The sequence below is a fragment of the Callorhinus ursinus genome, unplaced genomic scaffold, assembly GCF_003265705.2.
Source record: "Callorhinus ursinus isolate GAN/ISIS: 27379988/994484 unplaced genomic scaffold, GSC_fseal_2.0 scaffold53, whole genome shotgun sequence".
NCBI lineage: Eukaryota > Metazoa > Chordata > Mammalia > Carnivora > Otariidae > Callorhinus > Callorhinus ursinus.
Genome location: NW_027397115.1, coordinates 4,800,657 through 4,827,676, shown reverse-complemented (window position 1 = coordinate 4,827,676; position 27,020 = coordinate 4,800,657). Strand labels below are relative to the sequence as shown.

At 40.7% G+C, this 27,020-nt stretch overlaps 1 protein-coding gene across 2 annotated transcripts in view; it reads left to right on the top strand.

Moving 5' to 3' along the window:
• Positions 1 to 27,020, top strand: part of DOK5 (docking protein 5) — a 178,056-nt gene that overhangs the window by 109,990 nt on the left and 41,046 nt on the right. For both annotated transcript variants that reach the window (XM_025853378.2, XM_073883930.1), the window contains 3 exons: positions 6,958 to 7,072; positions 7,158 to 7,277; positions 10,070 to 10,259. In XM_025853378.2, the coding sequence (XP_025709163.1) occupies positions 6,958 to 7,072; positions 7,158 to 7,277; positions 10,070 to 10,259 (425 nt within the window). The remainder of the gene's footprint in view (positions 1 to 6,957; positions 7,073 to 7,157; positions 7,278 to 10,069; positions 10,260 to 27,020) is intronic.

The following is a 27,020-nucleotide window of genomic DNA, read 5'->3' as shown; positions in this document are numbered from 1 at the left end:
GCACTGGGTGTTATGAACAAACAATGAATCATGGAACACTGCATCAAAAACTAATGATGTAATATATGGTGATTAACATAACAATAAAAAAAATAAAAAAAAAAAGACCATTTGACTATGTATTCAGGGTCCTTTGTGGTTCTATATGAATTTTAGGATGGCTTTTTTATATCTGCAAATAGTGCATCGGGATTTTGAAAGAGATTGCATTGAATCTGTAGATAACTTTAAGTAGTATGGAAATTTTATCTTATTTTATTTACTTGTTTTTTAAAGATTTATTTATTTATTTTAGAGAGAGTGTGTGTGCATGAGTGGGGGGACTCGGAGGGGTAGAAGGAGAGGGAGAGAGAAAATATCAAGCAGACTCCTTGCCTGACCCTGGGCTTGATCTCACAATGCTGGGATCATGACCTGAGCCAAAAGCAAGAGTCAGACACTTAACTGACTGAGCCACCCAGGCACCCCAAATGTGGACATTTTAACAATATTAAGTCTTTCAGTGCATGAACGAGGGATGTCTTCTCATTTATTTGTAGCTTATTTAACTTTTTTCAGCATTGTTTTGTAGTTTTCAGTGCAAAATTTTTTTTCTTCCTTGGTTACATTTATTCATAAGTATTTTATTCTTTTTAGTGTTATTGTAAATGGGATTGTTTTCTTATATTTATTTTTGAGATTGTTCACTGTCAGTATATAAAAACATAATTGATTTTTGTGTCATTTTGTATCTGGCAACTCTACTGAATTCATATATTAGTTCTAACAGGGGTGTGTGTGTGTGTGTGTGTGTGTGTGTGTGTGTGTGTGTGTGTGTGAGGGAGAGATCTTTAGGGTTTTCTACATGCAGGATTATGTCATCTGCAAACAGAGATAATTTTACTTCTTCTTTTCCTATCTGGATGCATATAGTAAAAAGCAATTAAACAAAGAGACAAACAATAGAAGCCTACCCAGACCCTTAGTCCTCCTCACTACATATACATACAAGAATATGTATGTGTGCAAGAATGCATGTATAAACATTATTTTTTATAGAAATGGGAATAAATTATATCTACCATGGTGGTTTAACAAAACTATTTCTGTTTTGAATATGGTGTTTCAACATTTCATATTTTAAATTGTATTTTGGCTTCAGTTGAAATAAAGTGTACTGTATGGATTTAGCTTGTGATACTCTAACAATGAGTGTGGCTCTCAAAGTAATACATAAATCCCAATAATGAATTAAGCCCTTGCTTTGTTAAGATATGCAGGGAGTAATTCCAGGTAACCAGTACTGAGATAACATTCTGATCTCAAACATGCAATTCTTTTGTTCACGCATTGTTTTCCTCTGACTGGTTAATTTCAAAGGACTTGTCTTCAAGTTTTCTGATTCTTTCTTCTGCTTGATCAAATCTGTTCTGAACCCTGCTAGTGAATTTTCAATTCAGCTATTGTATTCTTCAGCTCAAGACTGGTTCTTTCCCTGGACAAAACTAGTCCACAAAGTCTGAGAGACTGGCTGTTTTTTCAAATGTGGGATCCCAACACAAACTTACAAGGAATATGAAGAAACAGAAAACGTAGTTCAATCAAAGTAACAAAATAAATCTTTAGAAAATGACCCTAAAGAAGTGGAAGTATATGAATTACCTGAGAAAGAATTTGAGATCATCATCATGAAGATGCCTCAATGAGTTCAGGAAACAAATTTTGGCCAGATTAAAGGGGAAAAAAAATGAAAAAGCTTAGAGATATTGATCTCCTTAGGTCCCCTGATTTTTCATGAACTGCACAGCCTTATGGGGAATGTGGGCAGGGAGGTGCCTGGGGGAGAAGGGGGACTACAGAGAAGGCTTAGCCTTAAGTGCACATGTCAAGGGCAGGAGGTCAAATGTTCAAACCTATAAGCAAACTTTGTCCTTGCCAAACAAGTAAATTCCTTTCTCAGAGACTTTGTACTTTCTGTTACCTGTGCCTGGAGTGGCTGGGCCCAGCTATTTATATGATTCACTTTTTCAGATCTTTTGTAACTCTGCTCAAATGCTCCCTTCTCTGAAAGGGCATCCTGACCCCCTTATGTAAAATAGCGGAATCTCCTGAGCCCCCTGAAATCCTTTTTCACACCTTTGTTTGTCCTCATAGCACTTCCTTATCCCTGCCTGGTAAAGTGGTTCTTTGCTTATTTCCTCCCTTTAAATAAGAATAAACCAAAAATAAATAAATATGAATAAATAATGAGTTTAAAAAATTTGATGAATAAGTGGATTCCAGGAAGATTCCTGAAGAGGGAATGTGGCTTTGCTATAATTGTGTTTAAGTCACTCCCTCCTTGATGCTGTTACACCTTGAAGAAATTTTTACATTTTATTTGTGAATCTCTACACAAAGATGGTATAATTCATGTAGAGTTCAGGGTGTATCTTTTCTCTTACACTGTGAAAGAAAAATAAAATCTCTGACTACAGAGGCTCAGGAGGGAGTTTTCTTAAAAAGTTTTGAACTTGGTGGGAAATAACTTCTGATCTGAGACCTAAGGAAAAGACAAGAAATTCAAACTGAAGGTGACCTGAAGGTTATTGCCTGCCCATGTTCCTGAAAGCTCATCTTCTTTGAGGTCATATTGAGGATCCAATGCAGTCACTTTTTAAAAAATTTAATTAATTAATAAATTAATTAATTTGACAGAGAGAGACACAGAAAGATAGGGAACACAAGCAGGGGGAGTGGGAGAGGGAGAAGCAGGCTTCCCACTGAGCAGGGAGCCCAATGCGGGGCTCGAGCCCAGGACCCTGGGATCATGACCTGAGCCAAAGGCAGATGCTTAACCAACTGAGCCACTCAGGTGCCCCTGATGCAGTCACCTTTGATGATCAGATACACTTATTAGTCCCCATTTAAAATAACATATTACACAAGAACCTGAGACCTTATCAAAATCTATGCTTCAAAAGTGATTCTTTAGGGGCAAATAATGTCTTTGTGAAAAGGAGTATTAAAAGGATGCCTGGGTGGTTCAGTCAGTTAGGCGTCTGCCTTCAGCTCAGGTCATGATCCCAGGGTCCTGGAATCAAGTCCTGCCTTGGGCTCCCTGCTCAGCGGGGAGTCTGCTTCTCCCTCTGTCTGCTGCTCCCCCTTGTGCTCTCTTCGCTCTCTCTCTCTGACAAGTAAATAAAATCTTTTAAAAAAAAGGAATATTAAAAAAATATATTCTGCTTTTGTTTTTCTCATTTATAAAATGGAGCAATGGTGGAAATAAATATGCCTTATACAGGTTTTAAAGTGACTTATAAATATACCTGCAAATGTTCTTATAATTTTCACTCTAGCATGTATTTTGAGGAAGGCTCTATTATGGATTAGCATAGATTGCAATTCTTTTGAAAGTAAGGAGTGTGTATGTGGGTGCTGGGGGTGGGGATGTGGGCAAGCATGAGCTCATTGAGATGTGGTTCTGAACTGGGGGCAGAAACTGCTTCTGAACCTGCTAGTCCTTTGACACATCAAACATAATCCTGCCTGCTCTGTGAACACTCACCTCCTCCAAGCCGGGGGTGTTGGGTTGCTTATTCTCTAAACCAATTTCCCAAATGGGTAATTGTGTTCTGATTCATGCAATTCACCCTACATTTTCTGACCCTTTCAGGTGACATTCCTTCCTCTTTACCTTTAATGGATGTGTAATGAAATGACATATTTCAAAGTCATTGCTGTGCTTCAGGTTAGGGTGGACTACTTTTATATAATGTCTCAGTAGAGGGTCAGAATAAAGCCTGGGGCACTCATGCCCTACTTCACCTGCCCCCCTCCACCCGCCCCCCACCCCTCCTCTACACCAGTGAAAACAAAGAAGTCCTCGAATAGGAGATGACTTTCCAGGCTGAAGATTCTATGGGCTGAAAGGACTTAGAGTCAATCTTAGTATTTCAGATGGGTAAAGAGCACGGGCATTGGGGTCAGTTTGCCTCACTCAAAACTTGGTTCTGCCATTTTTTTGCTGTGACCTTGAGCCCATGGCTTTGACCTTTCTCATCTACAGCTCCTTCAGCTGGAAAATAACTAATAATAATATCTGTGTTGCAGGGTGTTTATAAGATCAAATGAGACACACTATGTAAGACTAGTCTAAGCACAGTATGTGGTATATGGGGCAGGCTCAATAAATGTTGGCTCTCAGATGATTGTCATTGATTCGGTCCATAAGTCATTGATAGGTGACTCACGTCTAGCTGGGTGCTGGAGAGATCGATGGATTAATTACAATCACAGATAATAGAACAAAGCTTCCTACAGCATACATGGGAACAGAGAGAAGGCAATGAGTACTTCACATGGAGGTCAGGGCAAGTATCCCCAAGGAAGTGGACTTTGTAGGAAAAGTGAAATTTCCCTGGAGAAAGAGGCATTCACCTTGGAGGGGCCCCGTGCAAGTAAATTTGTGGGTGTGTTTGGTCTTTTGTTCATCAATCCACATATATTCATTGAGTTCCCACTATGTGGCAGGCTCTGTATTAGATTCAGGGGACACAGTGGTGAGCAAAAACCTAGGGAATTTTCATTCTAGAGGTAAGACAGGCACTGAACCATAGCCTATATGGCCATCAGAGGGCGTGAGGGCAAAGATGTCATTAGAAGATAGAGCCTGGAGACTCTGATTAGATGGAGGGATGGGGGGTGTCCAGTAGGGCTCTGCAGGTACCTGAGATTTGAACTAAGACCCATAAGGTGGGTGTAAGCGAAGTAAGGAGAGTGTAGGGAAGGCTCTGTGCCTTCTGGGGCCTGAACAAAAGCCAGTGTGGCTGGAACTTATGACTCATGTGGAAGGTATAAGAGAGGAGGCTGGTAAGATAACTTAGGGAAGACCATGGAGGGCCTTGATGGTCACCCTAAGGGCTTGGCTGCTTGTCCCAAGTGCAATGAGAAGTCACTGCAGTATTCTGTTTTATGCACAGAAATGCTGGTATCAGACTTATGTTTGAAAATATCTTCTGGATGTTGTGTTTACGGTGAATTAATGAGGTTACATGGAAGTGGAGAGACCAATAAGTAGTTGGATTGGGGTATTGGCACAAAAATACATAGACAAAAAATAAACCGTAGCGGGGTGCCTGGATGGCTCAGTCAGTTAAGCGTCTGACTGTTGATTTCAGCACAGGTCATAATCTCAGGCTCTTGAGATTGAGCCCCATGTCAGGCTCTGTGCTTAGCGCAGAGTCTGCTTAAGATTCTTTCTCTCCCTCTGCCCCTTCCTCTGCTTGCAGTCTCCTTCCCTCTAAACTAAATAAATACATAAATAAAATCTTCAAAAAATCAACAGTTGCATCTGGTAAACTCTGAGGGATTCGGAGTAGCTAGAGAATAAAGTCGGTGGTGTCGAGCTACTAAAGTTACCTACTAAGGTAGGTAGTGCTTTAGCCAGCTTTGGGGGGACACTGATGTCTTAGTCCATTTGGATTGCCATAAAATAATACCATATACACTGGGTAGCTTTTAAACCACAGAAATGTAATTCTCGTAGTTCTAGAGTCTGGGAAGTCCAAGGTCAAGGCACCGGCAGATTTCGTGTCTGGTGAGAACTTGCTTTCTGGTTCATAGGAGGCATCTTCTTGCTGTGTCCTCACATGGTGAAGGCATGCGGTAGCTCTCTGGGGTCTCTTTTATAAGGACACTAATCCTGTTCAGTAGGGCTCCACCCTCAAGACCTATCACCCTCCAAAAGTCCCATCTCTTAATACTATCACCTTGAGGGGTAGGATTTCAACGTATACATTTGGGGAGCCACAGACATTTGGTCAGTAGCAACTGTTAAGATACTTTATGCCAAGAAATTTGCATTTATACTATAAAGAGAGCCAATGGAGGTTAAGAAGTTGGGGAATGAAATAATCAGGTTAGGGTATGTGTGGGGGCTATTGACTTCTCTCCTCCCCTATTTCTTGAGCCAGGCATTCCTTAAATCTAGAATAAGGTGAGAGATAGTGCTAAAGGCAAAGACTGATGGGAGATATATTCTTTTATATAACACAAAAGAGATATACTAAGGGGAGGTTAAATTTGTTAATGTCCGTTATTTATCTTGTAAATATCCTGAGGCCACCAGTGCTTTCTCCCATGCAGCCAGTCATCACAACCCTTGAATGCAGCAGGGGATCTGGATGTAACTGAAGGAGGGACAGCCATTTTGGAAACACAATAAGCCAATACCCTTAGTGGGAGGGGAGTGGTTTATAAAAGTGTTCATATTATGAAAGTTTATAACAGGGACCAAGTAACTGTGGGTTAGAGGAAGGAAAGAGCATGTCTAATGGGGAAAGCTTTCCCTATTGGGAAGAAAAAGGTGATACCATGCAGACTGTAAAACAGAGGCCCTGTAAACCATTGAGAAGCTGGGAGTAAGCCAGAGAGAGTGGGGAAGCATGGGACAAAGCCACTGTCTGTCTTGGAATATAGCACTTGAACCCCGAGTAGAGGGGCATTTTTGGGACTTCTGACACTCCATTCCTGATTATTGAAGAGTGAGATGACACAGCTATGAATTGGGCCACCATTCCCTTCCTTTCTCGGGGTGGATGGGTGTAAGTTACCTTCACTGGGAGTACCCTGAGGGGTTAGAGTATTTGAAAGGCTTTCCATGGAGATGGGGATATAGCTCTGAGAACTATTCATTGGGGAGAATCTTCTGGGAGATAAAAACACCAAAACGAGCTTTCTATCTCTGTGAAGTTTTGAGCTCATGCCACCTAATATGCTTCAGAAAATATAAAAAGGAAGGTAATTCACTGACATTCCTTGCTATATATTAAGGATAACACGGAAATAATTTGTAGCTTTCAAAAATGCACTTTTCGGTCAAGTGGTGTTCATGTGTGGTGTGCCTTCCACTTACTGTGCCTTCCCTTAGTGCGGAGGTGTTGACTGGGCGTGTTCGTTCAGGGAGTGTGATCAGATTTGCAATTGTTCATTTTTCAGGTTACAGAGCTCAACAACGTGAAGAACGTAGCTCGGTTGCCAAAGAGCACCAAGAAACATGCCATAGGGATTTATTTCAATGATGATACCTCCAAGACCTTTGCTTGTGAATCAGGTTCGTCCAAGGCAGGGAGGGCTTTTGCTTTTAGCTTTTAAGCAGGCACTGGGCATGCATGTTAATCTTTCGGACATTTCCACAGATCTTGAGGCCGATGAATGGTGCAAAGTACTCCAGATGGAGTGTGTGGGCACGCGGATCAATGACATCAGCCTCGGAGAGCCTGACTTATTGGCTACTGGGGTTGAGAGAGAACAGAGTGGTATGTAAAGAAAATTCTCTCCTTTGCTCTCTTGAACACTGTTTTTGTCCCACCATAAGACGTCTTCATTATGTGACATTTTTGAAGTTATAAAAAATATATAAGGAAGTAAAAAGAACCTTTTAGTTGACCCAGATCCTGTGTTACTATTTCAATGTGTTTCTTTTCTTAATGTGTTTTCAATGCACAAATATGAATGTATCTGTATGAATACCGTCAGCTAGGAATCTGAGGAAACCTGCAATATGCCAGTTTCTGTGGCAGATGCATTAGATTATTTAATTTTCCCGGCAGCTCCATGAAGCAGGCACTGTACCTGCCCTCCTTTTACAGATGAGGAGACTGAAGCTCAGAAGAGCTACACCTCTTGCTCTAATTCCAACAGCTTATGTTGGATACACTCCGGACCTATATTCATAATATACTGATTTTACCACATAATGGGTTTTGTTTGTTTGTTTGTTTGTTTTGGGTCTTAAGTTTTCCACTAGAAGTATTTCATTGAAAGCTTTCCAGTGTTTTTAATAGAATCCAAACATCCTGACTGTTTTCTCAGGTTTAAACCTACTTAATTCTGTGCTTTTTTTTTTTTTTTTAACTAAACACTTGAGCCAACACCTTGAGCTCAACACTCAACCTGGAACTAAATCATTTTAGGTAATAATGACCAAAATACCCATGAACATTTCAGCAAAACTCAATATTGGTTTACAGTATGAGCCTGGAGGTGAGGAATTATTTCTTTGTTTCCAAATAACCAAGCCTTGTGACAGGGCGGATTGGATCCCAGACTCCTGCTCTTTTGTAGCCCATTGACTTGATCTGTGAGGATGGAACACACCAGAAAAGGCCACGGGTCCCCTGGCTTGATTATGAACATGGCAGAGGTGGAATTGTACTGACCCCTTCCATGGGTGCACACTCCAATTGTTAATAAAAAATGCCCTTGCTTTCACTTGGAACTCTGTCTTTGTGACACTTTACATGCGGGGACTATTTTGGATGCACCATATCTGCCATAATCCATCTCCACGGAAATGTTATTGACTGAGACTTACAAGTGCTTGGCTAATTCAAAAAAGTCTCTTTGTAGACTGGGAAGCTGAGCTGTAGAGAAGCCAAGCCATTTTCCAAGGTCATACAACCAAGCCCTGGGCTCTGACGTGTGGTTCACTGAATCAGGATGCTCCGGGCTGAGAGGATGCACCTGTGGTGCCTCATGGACAGAGGCATATGAAGCCAGACATAAAGAGGAAAATATGATAGATTTTGATTTTTTTTAAATCTAGAGTGCTCATATCAGCACCTAGTTTTCACAAATTTATATTTATGAAGCAATATCCCAATCGTGCTGCAAATGAATCCAAGAACGGGCTGTGCCTAGGTGTTCCCTTTACCGGGCCAACTGTGCCTCAGTTTCCTCTTCTGTCAAATAGGACTAAGAATGTCCCTGGTACATAACTAGGAAGGATTGTTACAAAGCTCATCTATGTCTTTGAAGGCACTTTACAATATTAATTTGTGTGACTTCAAGTACTTGTAACTTAAGCTGTCACTCTTACCACTGTTACTGTTGTTATCCTTGAGTAAAGTAGAGTTATAGAAGAACTTTTAAGTGAATAAATTGGTAATGGTCTCTCTTGCTTTTTACTTAATGATGACAGTCTTTCTGACTTATTCTAGAACTCCTCTGGGAGAGATTTTACTCCATTAGAATATACTTTTAAAATAATAGTTGCTAGAAAGCAGCAAATAATTAGTTATTGGGAGTTTGAAATAACTTTAGAAAATTTGAAAAACAGATCCATGAAATCATGCAGTCATGACACTCCCATTTACTCAACTCAGCTAAAATCGACAAGAATTCTAATGACTTCCTTATTATAAAACAATTAATTTAGAATACCACTGATAAGATCAGTGCGACACTGTTTTGTCAGATAATAGGCGATCTACCATAATGATGGATAGGTGAAAATGTGTTTGGTGTAGTAATATTTTTGCTCATGTTTCGCTTAGAGGTGTTGGCTCATAATTTCCTAAATTAATGAATTTTCTAGAAATATAACAAATACCATGATAGAGTCTGTGGGGATGAAAATTTGGTTGCAGTAATAAGCCAAGTCATTTATTGAGAGTAATCTTGGTTAAATATTAACAGTCATCCAAATAAGCAAATGGATATTTGTAATTGGCTAAAGAGAGTTCTTGTTAAAACTAATTCAAATACATCCATTGGATTTTTCCCAAGCTGGTGGTCAGTTAAGTGCATGGTATTAGCATAGAGTTTTATTTAAATAACTTGGGATGTAGTTTTATTCATTTAGTTATGAAAATTATGAGTTGATCAGTATAACTTTAATATCATTAAATCATGTGACAATTATTTTGCACCTGCATCTTTTGTGAACACAAAAATGTGGGTGTAATTAATATGTACTTGGCAGGAAAAAAATTGTTTTTAATGGTTTCATTGCTTTAGTCTTTTATTGGCATACAAATTTTTTTTATTATGCAAATTCAAAAATTCTAAAAATGGTCTTTGCTCATGTAAATAGTGTTTAGTGTATGTTGACAGCCAGACTGTGACATTATTATGTTACTTAACATGGTCTTCATTTAAAAAATCATTTTCTGGGACTATGAATTTATGAGAAAGGTTTATCTTCCTGAATGTTCAACCTAAACCTAGAGTATGGGCTAGAATTATTTTTGAAATGCCTCTTTGTTCCTACAATGTCTTTGATGTTTTATTCCCGGGATTTTAGACTAACCTTTTGTTTTTCTCCCAGAGAGATTCAATGTGTATTTGATGCCATCCCCTAACTTAGATGTACATGGCGAATGTGCCTTGCAGATTACATATGAGCACATCTGTCTTTGGGACGTCCAGAATCCCAGAGTCAAACTCATCTCTTGGCCGCTAAGTGCCCTGCGGCGGTACGGGCGAGATGCTGCTTGGTTCACTTTTGAGGCAGGGAGGTGAGTTTCATGACTGTTCTTCTACTTTTTCTTTCCCCAGGGTTGCATATCAGATCCACCCTAAAGCATGCTTCTGCAACCATGTAGAGGTATGACCCTACAGTGCTAGGCATATTATAAAGGAGTCATCTGTTCAATATGGCTTTATTTCCCCTGGAGGATTCTAATGTTTCATGAATGTGACATGAATTTTCATTGCACGGTTTGATTCCATACCACAAACTGAAGTTGAATTAGGTAAAAAGGCTGAAAATGTACCATTTCCTGGGTCATGCTGAACATAGACCAGCTTCTTGGGTTTGGAGAAAATCCATATTATTCTGTTTATGTTTCCTTGCTGGCTTACTATGGTAGATTATCAGTATGAGGGGCCATTCATTTCTGAAGGTGCCGTTGATTGAGTTCCATCCACAGTGTAATGAATAGCACTAACACTAGGAGGTTGATTCTAGAACTGGCTTATTGCAATCAATACCCAATAAGCCCTTCTAGGGCTTGCCCTTTTTCCTTTCAGAAGTCAATTTTGAAAAGGGAAGAGGGTGCCAATAATATTTGGGTTGATCATTAGCAACAAAGAGATTTCATCTCATCAGGAGCTCACTTTTCTCCCCCTCACCCACCCTTCCTCCCTGAGAATTTGGGCTCTTTTCTTTTTTAAATGCCGCAGATTAATTTTGTATTTTAAAATTTTAAATGAATAAATTTTAAGAAATACAAGTCCTTCTGTAACATGGCCTGACATTTACATTAAAGTTGAAAGCAGTCAGCTTGTGACTTTGAAAAATCTTTTGTTTGTTTGTAAAAGTGGATGGTTCTTCCCGACAGGAATACAATATTTGATGTAAGGAGAGTAAAAACAGGAGTTCCAAACATGTAAAACCCTAATTTGTGTGAATATATGACAGTATTGCTCTACTAAACTTACTGTGCTCATTCCGTGATAAGCAAAGCCCAATTATTTAAGCTTTGCTTTTCAGAAATATGATCCATTTGATTCTCCTATAACTATCCTCAAAAGTTTTTAAGCTTTTCTTTCCCAAACAGCTCTTTTTCCCATTCTGTTTTATTTTTAAGTACCTAGAAATTGAAATGTTATAAATGAGTCTGTGACTCTCCCAGAGACAGCAAAGGTCCGCATGTTAGAAAATAAAACTGTAATCTTCAGAGCAATGTTCTTTTGTCAGAATTACTTGTTTATTATCCTTGTGGGAACATCTCCATAGAAAGATCAGGATTTGTTTGGGAAAGTGGGTATATTTCCCTGTTTGGGTCTCAGAAATTATTTGTGTATTAATCATTACCAGTGAAATCTATGTATGAAAAATGTTTTATGATAGAAGTAGACTTTTCTATCAATTATATGCCTCGTATCATCTTCCAATTGTGTTTCATATCGATGGCAGTAGAATTCTGCATTGTTCAGGATATTTTAGTATATGTGCTGCCGAAGTGAGCACTGCATTGTTCAGGATATTTGGGGCCTATCTTGGGTAGCCCTTATTCAAACATTAAAACTTTTTAATTATTCCTTGGATTTATAGGAATAATAGTAGGAAGAATATGTCTTTCCATCATAATTTCTGTAAGCTAAAACCTTAGTAAACTTTTCTATTATCTCATGACTAATACTAAACTTTTTTTGACATTATCTTCAGGTTTTAATGTTACTCATGTCTTGCAAAGTTTAATTTATTCATATTAGTCTAGTAGACTGCTAAGGATCTAGGAGATTATTTTAAAGACTGATATTTCTCCTAAGTGTGATAGGAAACCATAGAGATTTTTAAGCAGGGGTGTGTGTGTGTATGGACAATGGAATAGAGGTGGCAGATGTACATATGGGGAGATACTGCAGTAGCTCAGGTAAAAGAAATGGAAGAAAATTATGGATATATTGGAGACATGAATTTCAAAAATATTCCTTTGACCAAAAGCCATGAGGTGCTGAATCAGAGAATGAAAATGATTTTGTAGCTAATGCATTTTGTTCCATGACTTTGTTCTTTTTTTCTTTTTTAAAATTTTTTTATTGTTATGTTAATCACCATACATTACATCATTAGTTTTTGATGTAGTGTTTCATGATTCATTGTTTGTGCATAACACCCAGTGCTCCACGCAGAACGTGCCCTCTTTAATACCCTTCACCAGGCTAACCCATACCCCCACGCCCCTTCCCTCTAGAACCCTCAGTTTGTTTTTCAGAGTCCATCGTCTCTCCTGGTTCATCCCCCCTCCGATTTACCCCCCTTCATTCTTCCCTTCCTGCTATCTTCTTTTTTTTTTCTTAACATATATGGCATTATTTGTTTCAGAGGTACAGATCTGTGATTCAACAGTATTGTATTGCAAAATTCACAGCACTCACCATAGCACATACCCTCCCCAATGTCTATCACCCAGCCACCCTATCCCTCCCACACCCCATCACTCCAGCAACCCTCAGTTTGTTTCCTGAGATTAAGAATTCCTCATATCAGTGAGGTCATATGATACAAGTCTTTTTCTGATTGACTTATTTCACTCAGCATAACACCCTCCACTTCCATCCACGTCGCTGCAAATGGCAAGATCTCATTCGTTTTGATGGCTGCATAATATTCCATTGTGTATATATACCACCTCTTCTTTATCCATTCATCTCTCGATGGACATCTTGGCTCTTTCCACAGTTTGGCTATTGTGGACATTGCTGCTATAAACATTAGGGTGCACGTACCCCTTTGGGTCCCTACATTTGTATCTTTGTGGTAAATACCCAGTAGTGCAATTGCTGGATTGTATGGTAGCTCTATTTTCAACTGTTTGAGGAACCTCCATACTGTTTTCCAGAGTAGTTGCACCAGCTTGCATTCCCACCAACAGTGTAGGAGGGTTCCCCTTTCTCCGCATCCCCGCCAACATCTGTCGTTTCCTGACGTTAATTTTAGCCATTCTGACGGGTGTGAGGTGGTATCTCATGGAGGTTTTGATTTGGATTTCCCTGATGCCGAGTGATGTTGAGCACTTTTTCATGTGTCTGTTGGCCATTTGGATGTCTTCTTTGGAAAAATGTCTGTTCATGTCTTCTGCCCATTTCTTGATTGGATTATTTACTCTTTGGGTGTTGAATTTGGTAAGTTCTTTATAGATTTTGGATCCTAGCCCTTTATCTGATATGTCATTTGCAAATATTTTCTCCCATTCTGTCGGTTGTCTTTTGGTTTTGTGGACTCTTTCTTTTGCTGTGCAAAAGCTTTTTATCTTGATGCAATCCCAATAGTTCATTTTTGCCCTTGCTTCCCTTGCCTTTGGCGATGTTTCTAGGAAGAAGTTGCTGTGGCAGAGGTCGAGGAGTTTGCTGCCTGTGTTCTCCTTTAGGATTTTGATGGACTCCTGTCTCACGTTTAGGTCTTTCAACCATTTGGAGTCTATTTTTGTGTGTGGTGTAAGGAAAGGGTCCAGTTTCATCCTTCTGCATGGGGCTGTCCAATTTTGCCAACACCATTTGTTGAAGAGACTTTTTTCCATTGGACATTCTTTCCTGCTTTGTCAAAGATAAGTTGACCATAGAGTTGAGGGTCCATTTCTGGGCTCTCGATTCTGGTCCATTGATCTATGTGTCTGTTTTTGTGCCAGTACCATACTGTCTTGATGATGACAGCTTTGTAATAGAGCTGGAAATCCAGAATTGTGATGCCGCCAGGTTTGCTTTTCTTATTCAACTTTCCTCTGGCTATTCGGGGTCTCTTCTGGTTCCACACAAATTTTAGGATTATTTGTTCCATTTCTTTGAAAAAAGTGGATGGTATTTTGATGGGGATTGCATTGAATGTGTAGATTGCCCTAGGTAGCATTGACATCTTCACAATGTTTGTTCTTCCGATCCATGAGCATGGAATGTTTTTCCATTTCTTGGTGTCTTCTTCAATTTCTTTCATGAGTATTTTATAGTTTTCTGAGTACAGATCCTTTGCCTCTTTGGTTAAATTTATTCCTAGGTATCTTATGGTTTTGGTTGCAATTGTGAATGGGATCGACTCCTTGATTTGTCTCTCTTCTGTCTTGTTGTTGGTGTATAGGAATGCCACTGATTTCTGTGCATTGATTTTATAGCCTGCTACTTGACTGAATTCCTGTATGAGTTCTAGCAGTTTTGGGGTGGAATCTTTTGGGTTTTCCACATACAGTATCATATCATCTGCAAAGAGTGAGAGTTTGACTTCCTCTTTGCCGATTTGGATGCCTTGGATTTCTTTTTGTTGTCTGATTGCTGTGGCTAGGACTTCTAATACTATGTTGAATAGCAGTGGTGAGAGTGGACATCTCTGCCATGTTCCTGACCTTAGGGGGAAAGCTCTCAGGTTTTCCCCATTGAGAATGATATTCGCTGTACGTTTTTCATAGATGGCTTTTATGATACTGAGGTATGTATCCTCTATCCCTATACTCTGAAGAGTTTTAATCAAGAAAGGATGCTGTCCTTTGTCAAATGCTTTTTCTGCATCTATTGAGAGGATCATATGATTCTTGTTCTTTCTTTTGTTAATGTATTGTATCACGTTGATTGATTTGCGGATGTTGAACCAATCTTGCAGCCCAGGGATAAATCCCACTTGGTCATGGTGAATAATCCTTTTAATGTACTGTTGGATCCTACTGGCTAGGATTTTGGTGAGAATTTTTGCATCCATGTTCATCAAGGATATTGGACTGTAATTCTCCTTTTGGGTGGGGTCTTTGTCAGGTTTTGGGATCAAGGTATTGGTGGCCTCATAAAATGAGTTTGGAAGTTTTCCTTCCATTTCTATTTTTTTGGAACAGTTTCAGGAGAATAGGTATTCTTCTTTGAATGTCTGATAGAATTCCCCTGGGAAGCCATCTGGCCCTGGGCTTTTGTTTCTTGGGAGATTTTTGATGACTGCTTCAATTTCCTTAGTGGCTATAGGTCTGTTCAGGTTTTCTATTTCTTCCTGGTTCAATTTTGGTAGTTGATACATCTCTAGGAATGCAACCATTTCTTCCAGGTTATCTAATTTGCTGGCATAGAGTTGCTCATAATATGTTCTTATAATTGTTTGTATTTCTTTGGTGTTGGTTTTGATCTCTCCTCTTTCACCATGATTTTGTGAATTTGGGTCATTTCACTTTTCTTTTTGATCAGTCTGGCCAGGGGTTTATGAATCTTGTTAATTCTTTCAAAGAACCAGCTCCTAGTTTCGTTGATCTGTTCTACCATTCTTTTGGTTTCTAGTTCATTGATTTCTGCTCTGATCTTTATTATTTCTCTTCTCCTGCTGGGTTTAGGCTTTATTTGCTGTTCTTTCTCCAGCTCCTTTAGGTGTAGGGTTAGGTTGTGTATTTGAGACCTTTCTTGTTTCTTGAGAAAGGCTTGTATTGCTATATACTTTCCTCTCAGGACTGCCTTTGCTGTATCCCAAAAATTTTGAACAGTTGTGTTTTCATTTTCATTGGTTTCCATGAATTTTTTTAATTCTTCTTTAATTTCCTGGTTGACCCATTCATTCTTTAGTAGGATGCTCTTTAGCCTCCATGTATTTGGGTTCTTTCCGACTTTCCTCTTGTGATTGAGTTCTACTTTCAAAGCACTGTGGTCTGAAAATATGCAGGGAATAATCCCAATCTTTTGGTACCGGTTGAGACTTGATTTGTGACCTAGGATGTGATCAATTCTGGAGAATGTTCCATGGGCACTAGAGAAGAATGTGTATTCCATTGCTTTGGGATGGAATGTTCTGAATATGTCTGTGAAGTCCATTTGGTCCAGTGTTTAATTTAAAGTCTTTATTTCCTTGTTGATCCTTTGCTTAGATGATCTGTCCATTTCATTCAGGGGGGGTGTTAAAGTCCCCCACTATTATTGTATTGTTGTCAATGTGTTTCTTCGCTTTTGTTATTAATTGCCTTATATAATTGGCTGCTCCCATGTTAGGGGCATAGATATTTACAATTGTTAGATCTTGTTGTTGGATAGACCCTTTAAGTAGGATATAGTGTCCTTCTTCATCTCTTATTACAGTCTTTGTTTCAAAATCTAATATGTCTGATATAAGAATTGCCACCCCAGCTTTCTTTTGGTGTCCATTTATGGTAAATGGTTTTCCACCCCCTCACTTTCAATCTGGGGTTGTCTTTGGGTCTAAAATGAGTCTCTTGCAGACAGCATATTGATGGGTCTTGTTTTTTAATCCAATCTGATAGCCTGTGTCTTTTGATTGGGGCATTTAGCCCATTTACATTCAGGGTAACTATTGAAAGGTATGAATTTAGTGCCATTGTATTGCCTGTAATGTGACTGTTACTGTATATTGTCTGTGTTCCTTTCTGATCTATGCAGCTTTTAGGCTCTCTCTTTGCTTAGAGGACCCCTTTCAAGATTTCTTGGAGGGCTGGTTTCCTGTTTGCAAATTCCTTTAGTTTTTGTTTGTCCTGGAAGCTTTTTATCTCTCCTTCTATTTTCAATGACAGCCTAGCTGGATATAGTATTCTTGGCTGCATAGTTTTCTCGTTTAGTGCTTTGAAGATATTTTGCCAGTCCTTTCTGGCCTGCCAGGTCTCTGTGGATAGGTCTGTTGCCAATCTAATGTTTCTACCTTTGTAGGTTACATTTCTCTTCTCCTGAGCTGCTTTCAGGATTTTCTCTTCGTCTCTGAGACTCGTAAGTTTTACTATTAGATGTCGGGGTGTTGACCTATTATCATTGATTTTGAGAGGGTTTCTCTCTCCCTCCTGGATTTTGATCCCTGTTTCCTTCCACACATTAGGGAAGTCCTTTGCTATAATTTGCTCTGTTATACCTTCTGCCCCTCTCTTTCTTTCTTCTTCTTCTCGGATCCCAGTTATTCTAATGTTGTTTTGTCTTATGGTATCGCTTATCTCTCAAATTCTGCCCTCGTGATCCAGTAGTTGTTTATCTCTCTTTTTCTCAGCTTCTTTATTTTCCATCATTTGGTCTTCTGTATCACTGATTCTCTCTTCTGTCTCATTTATCCTAGCAGTTAGTGCCCCCATTTTTGATTGCACCTCATTAATAGCCTTTTTGATTTTGACTTGGTTAGATTGTAGTTCTTTTCTTTCTCCAGAAAGGGTTTCTCTAATAACTTCCATGCTTTTTTCAAGCTCAGCTAGTATCTCTAAAATCATGATTCCAGGGCGCCTGGGTGGCTCAGTTGGTTAAGCGACTGCCTTCGGCTCAGGTCATGATCCTGCAGTCCCTGGATCGAGTCCTGCATCGGGCTCCCTGCTCAGCAGGGAGTCTGCTTCTTCCTCTCACCCTCTCCCCTCTCATGTGCTTTCTCTCTGTCTCATTCTCTCTCTCTCAAATAAATAAAATCTTTAAAAAAATGAAATAAAATGAAATCATGATTCTGAACTCTAAGTCCAACATCACACTAATATCTGTATTGAGTAGGTTCCTGGCAGACAGTACTACCTCTTGTTCTTTTTGTTGAGGTGATTTTTTTCGTCTTGTCATTTTGTCCAGAGGAGAATAGATGAATAAGAGAACAAAATGCTAACAGGTTAACAACGTCCCCAGAAAATATACTCTAAACAAATCAGAAAAGACCTGAAACCAGGGGAAAAGAAAGGGAAAGAAGGAAAAAAGAAAGAGAAAATATAAAAACAAACAAAAACAGAACAAAACAAAAAAAACAGAATATGATCATATATGATCAGGCTGGTGCATAGATCAGTGCCACACACTAGAGTTTGGGTATATATTGTTCTGTTAGAAGAAAGTGCCTAAAATTTTAAAGAAAGAAAGACTTATATATGTACAAAATAAGGAAGGGTTGATATGATGAAGGGATGGAATATGACTGTAAAGATGAAAATTATAAAAAATTTTTAAAAAAAATTGAGAAGAAGGTGTTTGAAAAAAGAAAGAAGAGGATTTAAAAAAAGGAAAGAAAAAAAAAGGGGGAGAGAATGTGATCAGGCAGGAGACTAGAACAAAGCCATACACTAGAGATTTCGGGTATATTTTGATCTGTTAGAAGAAACTGTATCTCAAAATTTTAAAGAGAGAACAACTTATATATATATGCCAAAAATAAGGGTAACTACTATGAAGGGATAGAATATGACTCTAAAAATGAAAAATAAAATTATTTTTTATTTTTTATTTTTTTATTTATTTTTTGTTTTTAAAGATTTTATTTATTTTTTTATTTGAGAGAGAGAATGAGAGAGAGAGCACATGAGAGGGGGGAGGGCCAGAGGGAGAAGCAGACTCCCCGCCGAGCAGGGAGCCCGATGTGGGACTCGACCCCGGAACTCCAGGATCATGACCTGAGCCGAAGGCAGTCGCTTAACCAACTGAGCCACCCAGGCGCCCCTAAAATTTTTTTTTAAAAAGGGATTGATAAGATGTTGGTTGAAAAGGGAAAAAGAAAAATTCAAAAAAAAGTTAAAAATTATCTTTGAAAGACTAATGAATCATGGTAAAAAAGCCATTAATTCTATGTGCAGTATTCCCCTAGCGCTGGAGTTCTCCCGTTCTCCTTGATGGGTAAACTTGGTCTTGGCTTGCTGGCTGTTCGTGCTGATCTTCTGGGGGAGGGGCCTGTTGCCGTGGTTCTCAAATGTCTTTGCCGGAGGCGGAATTGCCCCGCCCTTGTCGGTCCGGGCTAAGCAAGCTGCTCGGGTTTGCTCTCAGGAGCTTTTGTTCCCTGCAAGCTCTCGGTTCAGCTTTGGAGGATGACAGTGAAAATGGAGGCCTCCCAGTCTTTGCCCGGAGGAGCCGAGATCTCGGGGCCCCGCTCCTCAGTGCGCCCCCAGAGAAAAGCAGTCACTCCCCTGTCCCTGGTCTCTGGCCGCACTCCGTGCTCACCCGGCCTGTGACGGAGCGTTTCTATCTCTGGCACCCGACCCTGTGTGGAGTCTCCAAACCCAGCAGATTCCTGCGGTGTGTTCCCGCGCCGCTCTTCCCGGGGGAGGATGGTGAGTCTCCCCAGCTCTGCCGCTTGTTGGGTCCCTGCTGGGGGAGCCGTGCCCCGACTGGGCCGCGGATCACAGTTTATGGCCACCCCGAGCTGAGAGCCCACGCCTCGGCTCCGTCTCTGCAGCCGGCTTCCCCGCTCCGATCCCTGGGAGCTCTGGCGCACTCAGGCTCCCCCGGTCTTTCTGTGACCCCGAGGGTCCTGAGACCACACTGTCCCACGAGGGTTCCACCCCCCGCTTAGCCACTGGAGTGACGTCCCTCCGCGGAGCCGACTTCTAAAAGGTCCGATTTTGTGCTCCGCGGCTCTAGCACTTGCCAGAAGCGGCCGACGGAGCCCCCTCCCCCGCCGTCTATCCTCCCGAATATCGCCTCGGATTCACTTCTCCGCACGTTCTACCTTCCAGAAAGTGGTCGCTTTTCTGTTCAGAGAGTTGTTGCTACTCTCTTCTTCGATCTCCTGTTGAGTTCGTAGGTGTTCAGAATGGTTTGATCCCTATTCAGCTGAATTCCTGAGACCAGACGAAATCCAGGTCTCCTACTCCTCCGCCATCTTGCTCCGCCCCCCCCCCCCCCCCCCCCCCCCCATGACTTTGTTCTTTGTATGGTCTGACCTTTAGGGTACTTTCTCCAAGATCTGCAGCTGTTAGATTACTGCAATACCTCGAACGCACACCCCACAGTGTTGTGTCGCAAATATTGTAGGGACTTAGAACACCTTACTTCTGAACTCTGTTCTTATTCAGTGATCAAGTTTGTGGGGCTGGTGCTAACTGGAGAGTGAGTCCGCAGAAGGGAAGGTGTCGGGAAAGTGCTCTTTGGATCTTGTTCATTTCTCAGACAGCATGGTGGGGTGGAAGAAGCACCGATTCAGGAGTCAGAGAGGCCTTAGTTTCTAATGTTTGTTCTTTATTAGCGGTTGACCTTGAACAAAGGGTTTAACTTTCCTTGTAAGTTTATCCAAGTCATAACGTCCTTGCAGGATTGTTGTGGATAACAGCAGTGATAATGCATGCAGATAATCTGGAAGGGTGCTGGGCTTGCCCTTAGTACTGTCTTAGATATTATTATGATTACTTTTGGAGTAGGACTTGATTTTGCAGGATACAGACAGTGTTAAACACAAGGTAAGATTACTATTTTACATTTTTCCTGAAACTCAAATAAAGATGAATTTTTATAGTTGCCATCAAGATGCTCAGGATAACAAGATCATCTGTGTTCCCCCAAGCATGAAGTTTTCATATCTGCCTTGCTTTATTAGTGAAGATAATTTTTTTCCTTGGCTATTTTTGAATGTGTTCAAAACAAAGCAGTTTCATATTAACTAATACAATTTTCTCCCTGTCTCATGTCAATAAATGAAGAGGAGTTAGGCAAATAGTTTTCATGCATCCAACATGCATCTGCAAAGATTTTGCTGTATTGCCCTCCAGAACACAAGGAATCTCCCCCAAAAACTTTGGATAAAGTTCTGCTCACTCTCAGCCTCTGTTTAGAGTTGAGACTGAGTGTTATTCCTGCTCAGTGGGCCCACTCTACCTCACCAAGACTGACACCGGGGCATGTGTAATAAACTGGATGGGCACTGTGGAGGAAATGAAATGAGATTGCAGCTCTACCCATACTGGCTTTGGACCTTGAGGGAATGACCTAACTCTCTAAGCTCCATTGGCCACCTGTAAAATGGCTACAAGACACTATGTACCTCAAAATATTGCCATGAATATTAAAGAAGGCACCTACACAAAAACCTGCCATAATGCCTGGCATGTAGTAGACAGTCATATCAACCAAACCAACACAACAGGAAAGAAATTCATTGGCTCGCATAAACTGAGGGTCAAGGGGTAGAGATGGCATCAGACTTGCCTTGATTCAGAGTCTAAATGACCATAGGTTCCATCTCTCAGTCCTGTTTCTTCTAGGAGAGCTTTGATCTGGCTCCGCGCGGTGGCTTCCAAGAGCTTTGGGATCTTCTCACACTGTCAGCCAATAGAAGAGAGAGAAATTCCTACCATATATTGACCATCACATTCGCTAGGGGTCAAGTACTATACTGAGGACTTTACACAAGGCACACAGGGTACAAATACAGTGGGGTGGTTCTCCCAAAGCAGGAAGAGGGTACCAATGCCATCGAAGAGGGATGGATGTAAGGTTTAACACGAAAGAAAATCTAATAGAATGTGTCCAATACAGCATTTAATAATTGCTCAAAGCAAATAGGGTGAAGCAGCTATTGGACTGTAATTAGCCGTACACTCATAATGGTGCAGAGAAACAGAACAGTGGTTCTCAACCAGGGATGTATTTGTCCCAGGGAACATTTGGCAATGTCTGGAGCCATTTTCAATTGTCACAATTGGACAGGGATGCCATTGGCGTCTAGTGGGTAGAGGGGCCAGAGATACTGCTAAACATACACTACACAGAACCACCTCCCACGACAAATAGGTATCTGGTCCAATTATCCAGTTGCAAAACTCTGTTCCAGCAGGCATGCCAGCCATTGAAAATAATCACTGATATTTATGGAGCTGTTACTACGTGAAGGTCACTATACTAAGCATTTTGCATGCATGGTCTCATTTAAGTCATTCACTGCAGGAAATATTATCATTCTCATCTTAAAAGGATACTTGGAGACCTGGATGACTGGTCCAGAGACATTAGACTAGTAAGTGGTGGATTCAGGAGTCACACTCCGGTCTTCTTACTTCCAAACGCTGTAGATATCTAGGAAGGCTAAATGTCATATTCCACTAGGTGAGCCTAGTTCTTCACTAACTTCTATGGAGCTAGGGAAGAGAAAGCGTTCTTACATCACCAGAGCACCCTAAAACCATTTGGATGTGTGCTAATGTACGAATTTTCTTAGTTCCTGGAACCTCCTATTCTTTTAGAAGTACAGGCGCATAGAGCCAGGATTGTTCGTCTCTCCTGGACAGTAGTATCAAGATCATAGGTCATTAGAGTCTTCTAGATGTTGTTTCTCCCCCTCTCCACCCAGTAGAAGCAAATCAGATCATATCTGTTTTTTTTTTCCCTTGAAGAAATCCAGAGTTGAAATGTAAGCTTTTTAATAAAGTGCAGTTGCACGATTAATTGCCACTCCTTGCCCCTGTAGACCAAGAACTGTTAGTTTATCTGGTGGGCTGAGAGACATATTGCTTACTTTGAGGTTTTTCTGGTCTTTTGTTTGTTTCTTTCCACTTGGAAGCCCTGAAACTTCAGTGAACTACATCAGGGTGGCAGGGGCCCTGATTTTTTTTAAGGGAAGATCCAACTGACATGAGGTTCTAACTGCGTCAACATCTCCCTTGGAACTATTCTTGAAATATGATTGTTTAAAGAAAGGTGGCAGGTGTCCAGTAAGTACCCCCTGTTAATTTTATAGCTGGCTGCTGAGTTAGCATGCTCCAGTGTCAGGCTCTGCCTTACCTCCTGACTGATTTAAATTAATACCCTGGGTTTAGCACCTGCAGGAATGAAAGAAGCTCAGGTGACATTTGGCAGAAGGTACTGAATAATTACCACGCATGAGTGCTTCTCTTTACCAGCCAGAGAGAGTCTCTATTTTGCTTTTGACATCATTTTAAAAGAAACTTTTAGGTATGCCAAGTATATGTGAAAATCGACATTGCATGTACAAATTATTTTTCTTAAAGGGAGTGCACAAATTTGTGAAAAGTTTTTTGGTTTTGTTTGTTTGTTTGCTTCCCCCTGTAATTGATGAGTTTACAGGACCACTCTTCTAACATAAATTGTTGAATATTCTCTATTTCTCCTCTTGATTCTAAGCTACTTAGTAATCTCTCATTCCTGAATATTTTAGGAAACATAAACCCATTCTTATTAAATGATGGGAAGCAAATTGACAAACAAAAAGTACTCCATTCTTCCTGCCATGTTGAGCAGAGAAATTGGCATAAACATGTGCTGGATCTCACATGCGGGCTTGCTTAGAAGTGTGATTCTTTTCTTTTGCAAGAAAATGCCAACTACAGTTGTGCCATTTATGTGGCCTTTTATTCCCCTTTAGCATTTATCTCAAGAGTAATTTTAATTATAAAGGTAATGCGCCCGTATTATAAATGTTCCTCTAATGGAGGCAGGTGTGAAAGAGAAGAGAGAGCTCTCCTTTCTACTCTATGGACTCAGCTTCTTAGTAATCATCTTCAAGAGATCTGTGCTAGGTGTGAGGGTGTGGACACAGACAAGGCAAGGCCACATCATACATAAGTAGCTTAGCCAGGTCCCTTCTACCTCCTTGTTGTGATTTTAACATGTGAAATCCCTAAAGGAAAGGATGACTTTCTCATGACCTTTGGGAAAAACCTCTCGTCAGTACATCCTGTCTTGTGGCCATCATTTTTAAGAAAAATTTTTATGTACATTTTTTATTTTATTTATTTATTTTTCTAGCTTTCTTGATGTAGCATTGACTTATAACATTGTTTAAGTTTAAAGTGTACAATGTGTATATTGCAAAATGATTACCACAGTGAGTTTAGTTAACACCTTCACTACCCCACATAATTACCTTTTTTGCGTGTGTGGTTGAGAACATTTAAGTTCTACTCTCTTAAGCAACTTTGAAGTATATAATACAGTATTTTTTTTTTTAGATTTTTATTTATTTATTTATTTGACAGAGAGAGACGCAGCGAGAGAGGGAACACAAGCAGGGGGAGTGGGAGAGGGAGAAGCAGGCTTCCCGCAGAGCAGGGAGCCCGATGCGGGGCTCAATCCCAGGACCCCGGGATCATGACCCGAACCGAAGGCAGACGCTTAACGACTGAGTCACCCAGGCGCTCCTACAGTATTTTTCACCATAGTCACAATGCTGTACCTTAGATCCCCAGAACTTACCTTCGAACTGGAAGTTTGCGCCCTGTGCTCATTTTCCCCACCCTCCAGTCCTTGGTACCACCGTTCTACTGTCTGATTTTGTGAGTTTGGCTTTTTTATAGTCCACATACAAGTGAGATCATATGGTATTTGTCTTTCTCTGTCTGACTTATTTCACTTAGCGTAATGCCCTCGAGGTCTATCCATGGTGTTACCAATAGCAGGATTTGCTTCTTTTTTATGGCTAATATTACAGTGTGTGTGTGTGTGTGTGTGTGTGTGTATGTGTGTGTGTGTATGCCGCATTTTCTTTATGCATTTCATCCATTGGTGGGCACTTGGCTGTTTCCATGTCTTGGCTATTGTAAATAATGCTGCAGTGAACATGGGGTGCACATATTTCTTTGAGATGGTGATTTCATTTTCTTTGAATATATACTCAGAAGTAGAATAGCTGGATCATATGGCAGTTCTATTTTTAGTTTTTTTGAACAGCCTCCATACGGTTTTCCATGTGGCTGTACCAATTTATATTCCTGCCAACAGTGCACAAGTATTTCCTTTTCTCCACATGCTCTCCAATACTTGTTATCTCTTCTCTTTTTTCATGTTAGCCGTTCTAACAGGTGTGAGGTGATATCCTATTGTGGTTTTGATTTCCCTGATGATTAGTGATGCTGGATGTATTTTCATGAACCTGTTGGCCATTTGTATGGTGCAGCCATCTCCCCGCAGGCGATGATCCACTAGTGTATGTGACCACTTTATATGTGATGGTACCTCACATTCTAGAAGGGTCTAGTAAAAATGAGTCATTTCCTTCTTATATCAAATGTTTGCTGAGTGCACCCTAAGAGCCTAGTGCAGTTCCAAGCACTGTAGATGTAGCAGTGAATGAAACATACAAGTGTTGTGCCCTTTTAAAATTAATTCCCTAGAGGAAAGGGGATATAGACAATAATAGACATTTTAAAAAGTAAAAGAGATGTTAGATTGTATAAATCCACAGCAAAAACTAAAATCATTCAATAGAAAGTGCCACAGGAGGGAGTGCAATTTTAAATAGGGTGAGTGGGACTGGCTTTGCCAAGTCAGTGATGCCTGACAAAGACTCTAGGAAAAATCGGGGGGAGAGCATTGCAGCCAGAAGAAGGAGGGGGGGAAAAGGAGCCGGTGGGGGGTATGTGCAGAGTGTGCAAAGAAGAGCCAGTGGGCTGGCATGACTGGGGGAGAATAAGGGAGGGGGGAGCAACGTATGTAAAGGTAGAGATGCAACAGGGTCGGGCGGTGTGGGGCTTGAAGACCACTGTAAAGAATTTGGCTTTAGGCTTAGTTGGGGTGCTACTGGGGGTGGCAGGTAGAGGTGGGTCACTGCAAGGTTCAAAGAAAGAGTCCCCGAGACCTTCCGCACTAACAATAATCCATGGCGTTACAAATAGCAGGCTTTACTTCTTTTTTATGGCTAATATTACAGTGTGTGTGTGTGTGTGTGTGTGATACACACACACACACACACATATGTGCCACATTTTCTTTATGCATTTCATCCGTTGGCGGGCACTTGGGCTGGCATGACTGGGACAGAATAAGGGAAACAAAAATGATCTCCCAGGTAATTGCTAACGCCAAGGCTAGACAAGATTTTTTGGACAAGATTAAGTTCTTTACTACATAGGAAGTGGTAAGCAAAGAAGTGACATGGTGTCCCTTTTTTTTTTTTTTAACTAGACTCTCAGGCTAAAACCAATTAGGAAGGTGTTGTAGTGCTCACAGGGAGGACAGGGATGGCTACAAGGACGTTGGTGACCGTGAACGTAGGCTTAAGTGTTTGGATACTGGCATCTTTTGAAGCTAAAGCCAAAAGGACACACTGACTGGCTGGACGTGAGTTGGGAGAGAGAGGAGTCAGGATCCTCCAGCAGTAGCTCAGACTGCGGAGGAACTCCAGGGTGGGGGAAGAGGGGCAGTGTGGGGATGATCGGACGTCAGTTTCGGGCGTATTAACTTCAAGGCTTGTTCAGCAGTTTCCCTCTGGTGCTAACCCGACTTTTCATTCTCCTGGGGATGAGGAAGGTCACACTGCACGTGGTGTTTGAGTTTAGAAATTGTGAAAGGCACTTCCCTTCGCTACAGCAGGAAGAGTGAGGGGCAAATGCCACCCAGATCTAGGTCAGGGCATGGGGAAGCAAAAGGGGAAAAGGGGATGTTTCTTTGACTTTACCTATTACGTGATTAAGAACAGATATAATTAATAAATTAGCACTGTCTCTTACACGAGCCATGTTTTATGACTTTGGGGATAGTTTAGCTTAGTTTTGTTTTCATAAACTCTCAAGTCCATACACATGGGGTCAGAATTTAAATCTCAAAAGTGATAACGTGCACATTTAAGGGAACCATTAGGAAGTCTGGTGACACCGATAGTGAAGACACGGGAGAAGGGACAGCATGTGACAATCAGTGCACCCTCCAAATTGGGACCTTATCTTCACCTTGCTCACTGGGCTGATGAGCTTTTTTTTTTTTAATTTTATTTTATTATGTTATGTTAATCACCATACATTACATCATTAGTTTTTGATGCAGTGTTCCATGATTCATTGTTTGTGCATAACACCCAGTGCTCCACGCAGAACGTGCCCTCTTTAATACCCATCACCAGGCTAACCCATCCCCCTACCCTCCTTCCCTCTAGAACCCTCAGTTTGTTTCTCAGAGTCCATCGTCTCTCATGGTTCTGATGAGCTTTATTTAAGTTGTTGCTAACACTCCGGAACAGACACAGTATACTACTTCACTGGGGCTGGAGAAACAAAACCCCCAGTCATTTGCATTGTAGTTTTTATTTAGTGAAAGCTGCTGGTTTTCTTAATGGGAGAATCCTATTCCTGAATTCATATTTCCATTCTCAGAGAACTAAGTTTGCATTATTCTGTTCTCATAGCTCATGAGCCTCAAACATAGAC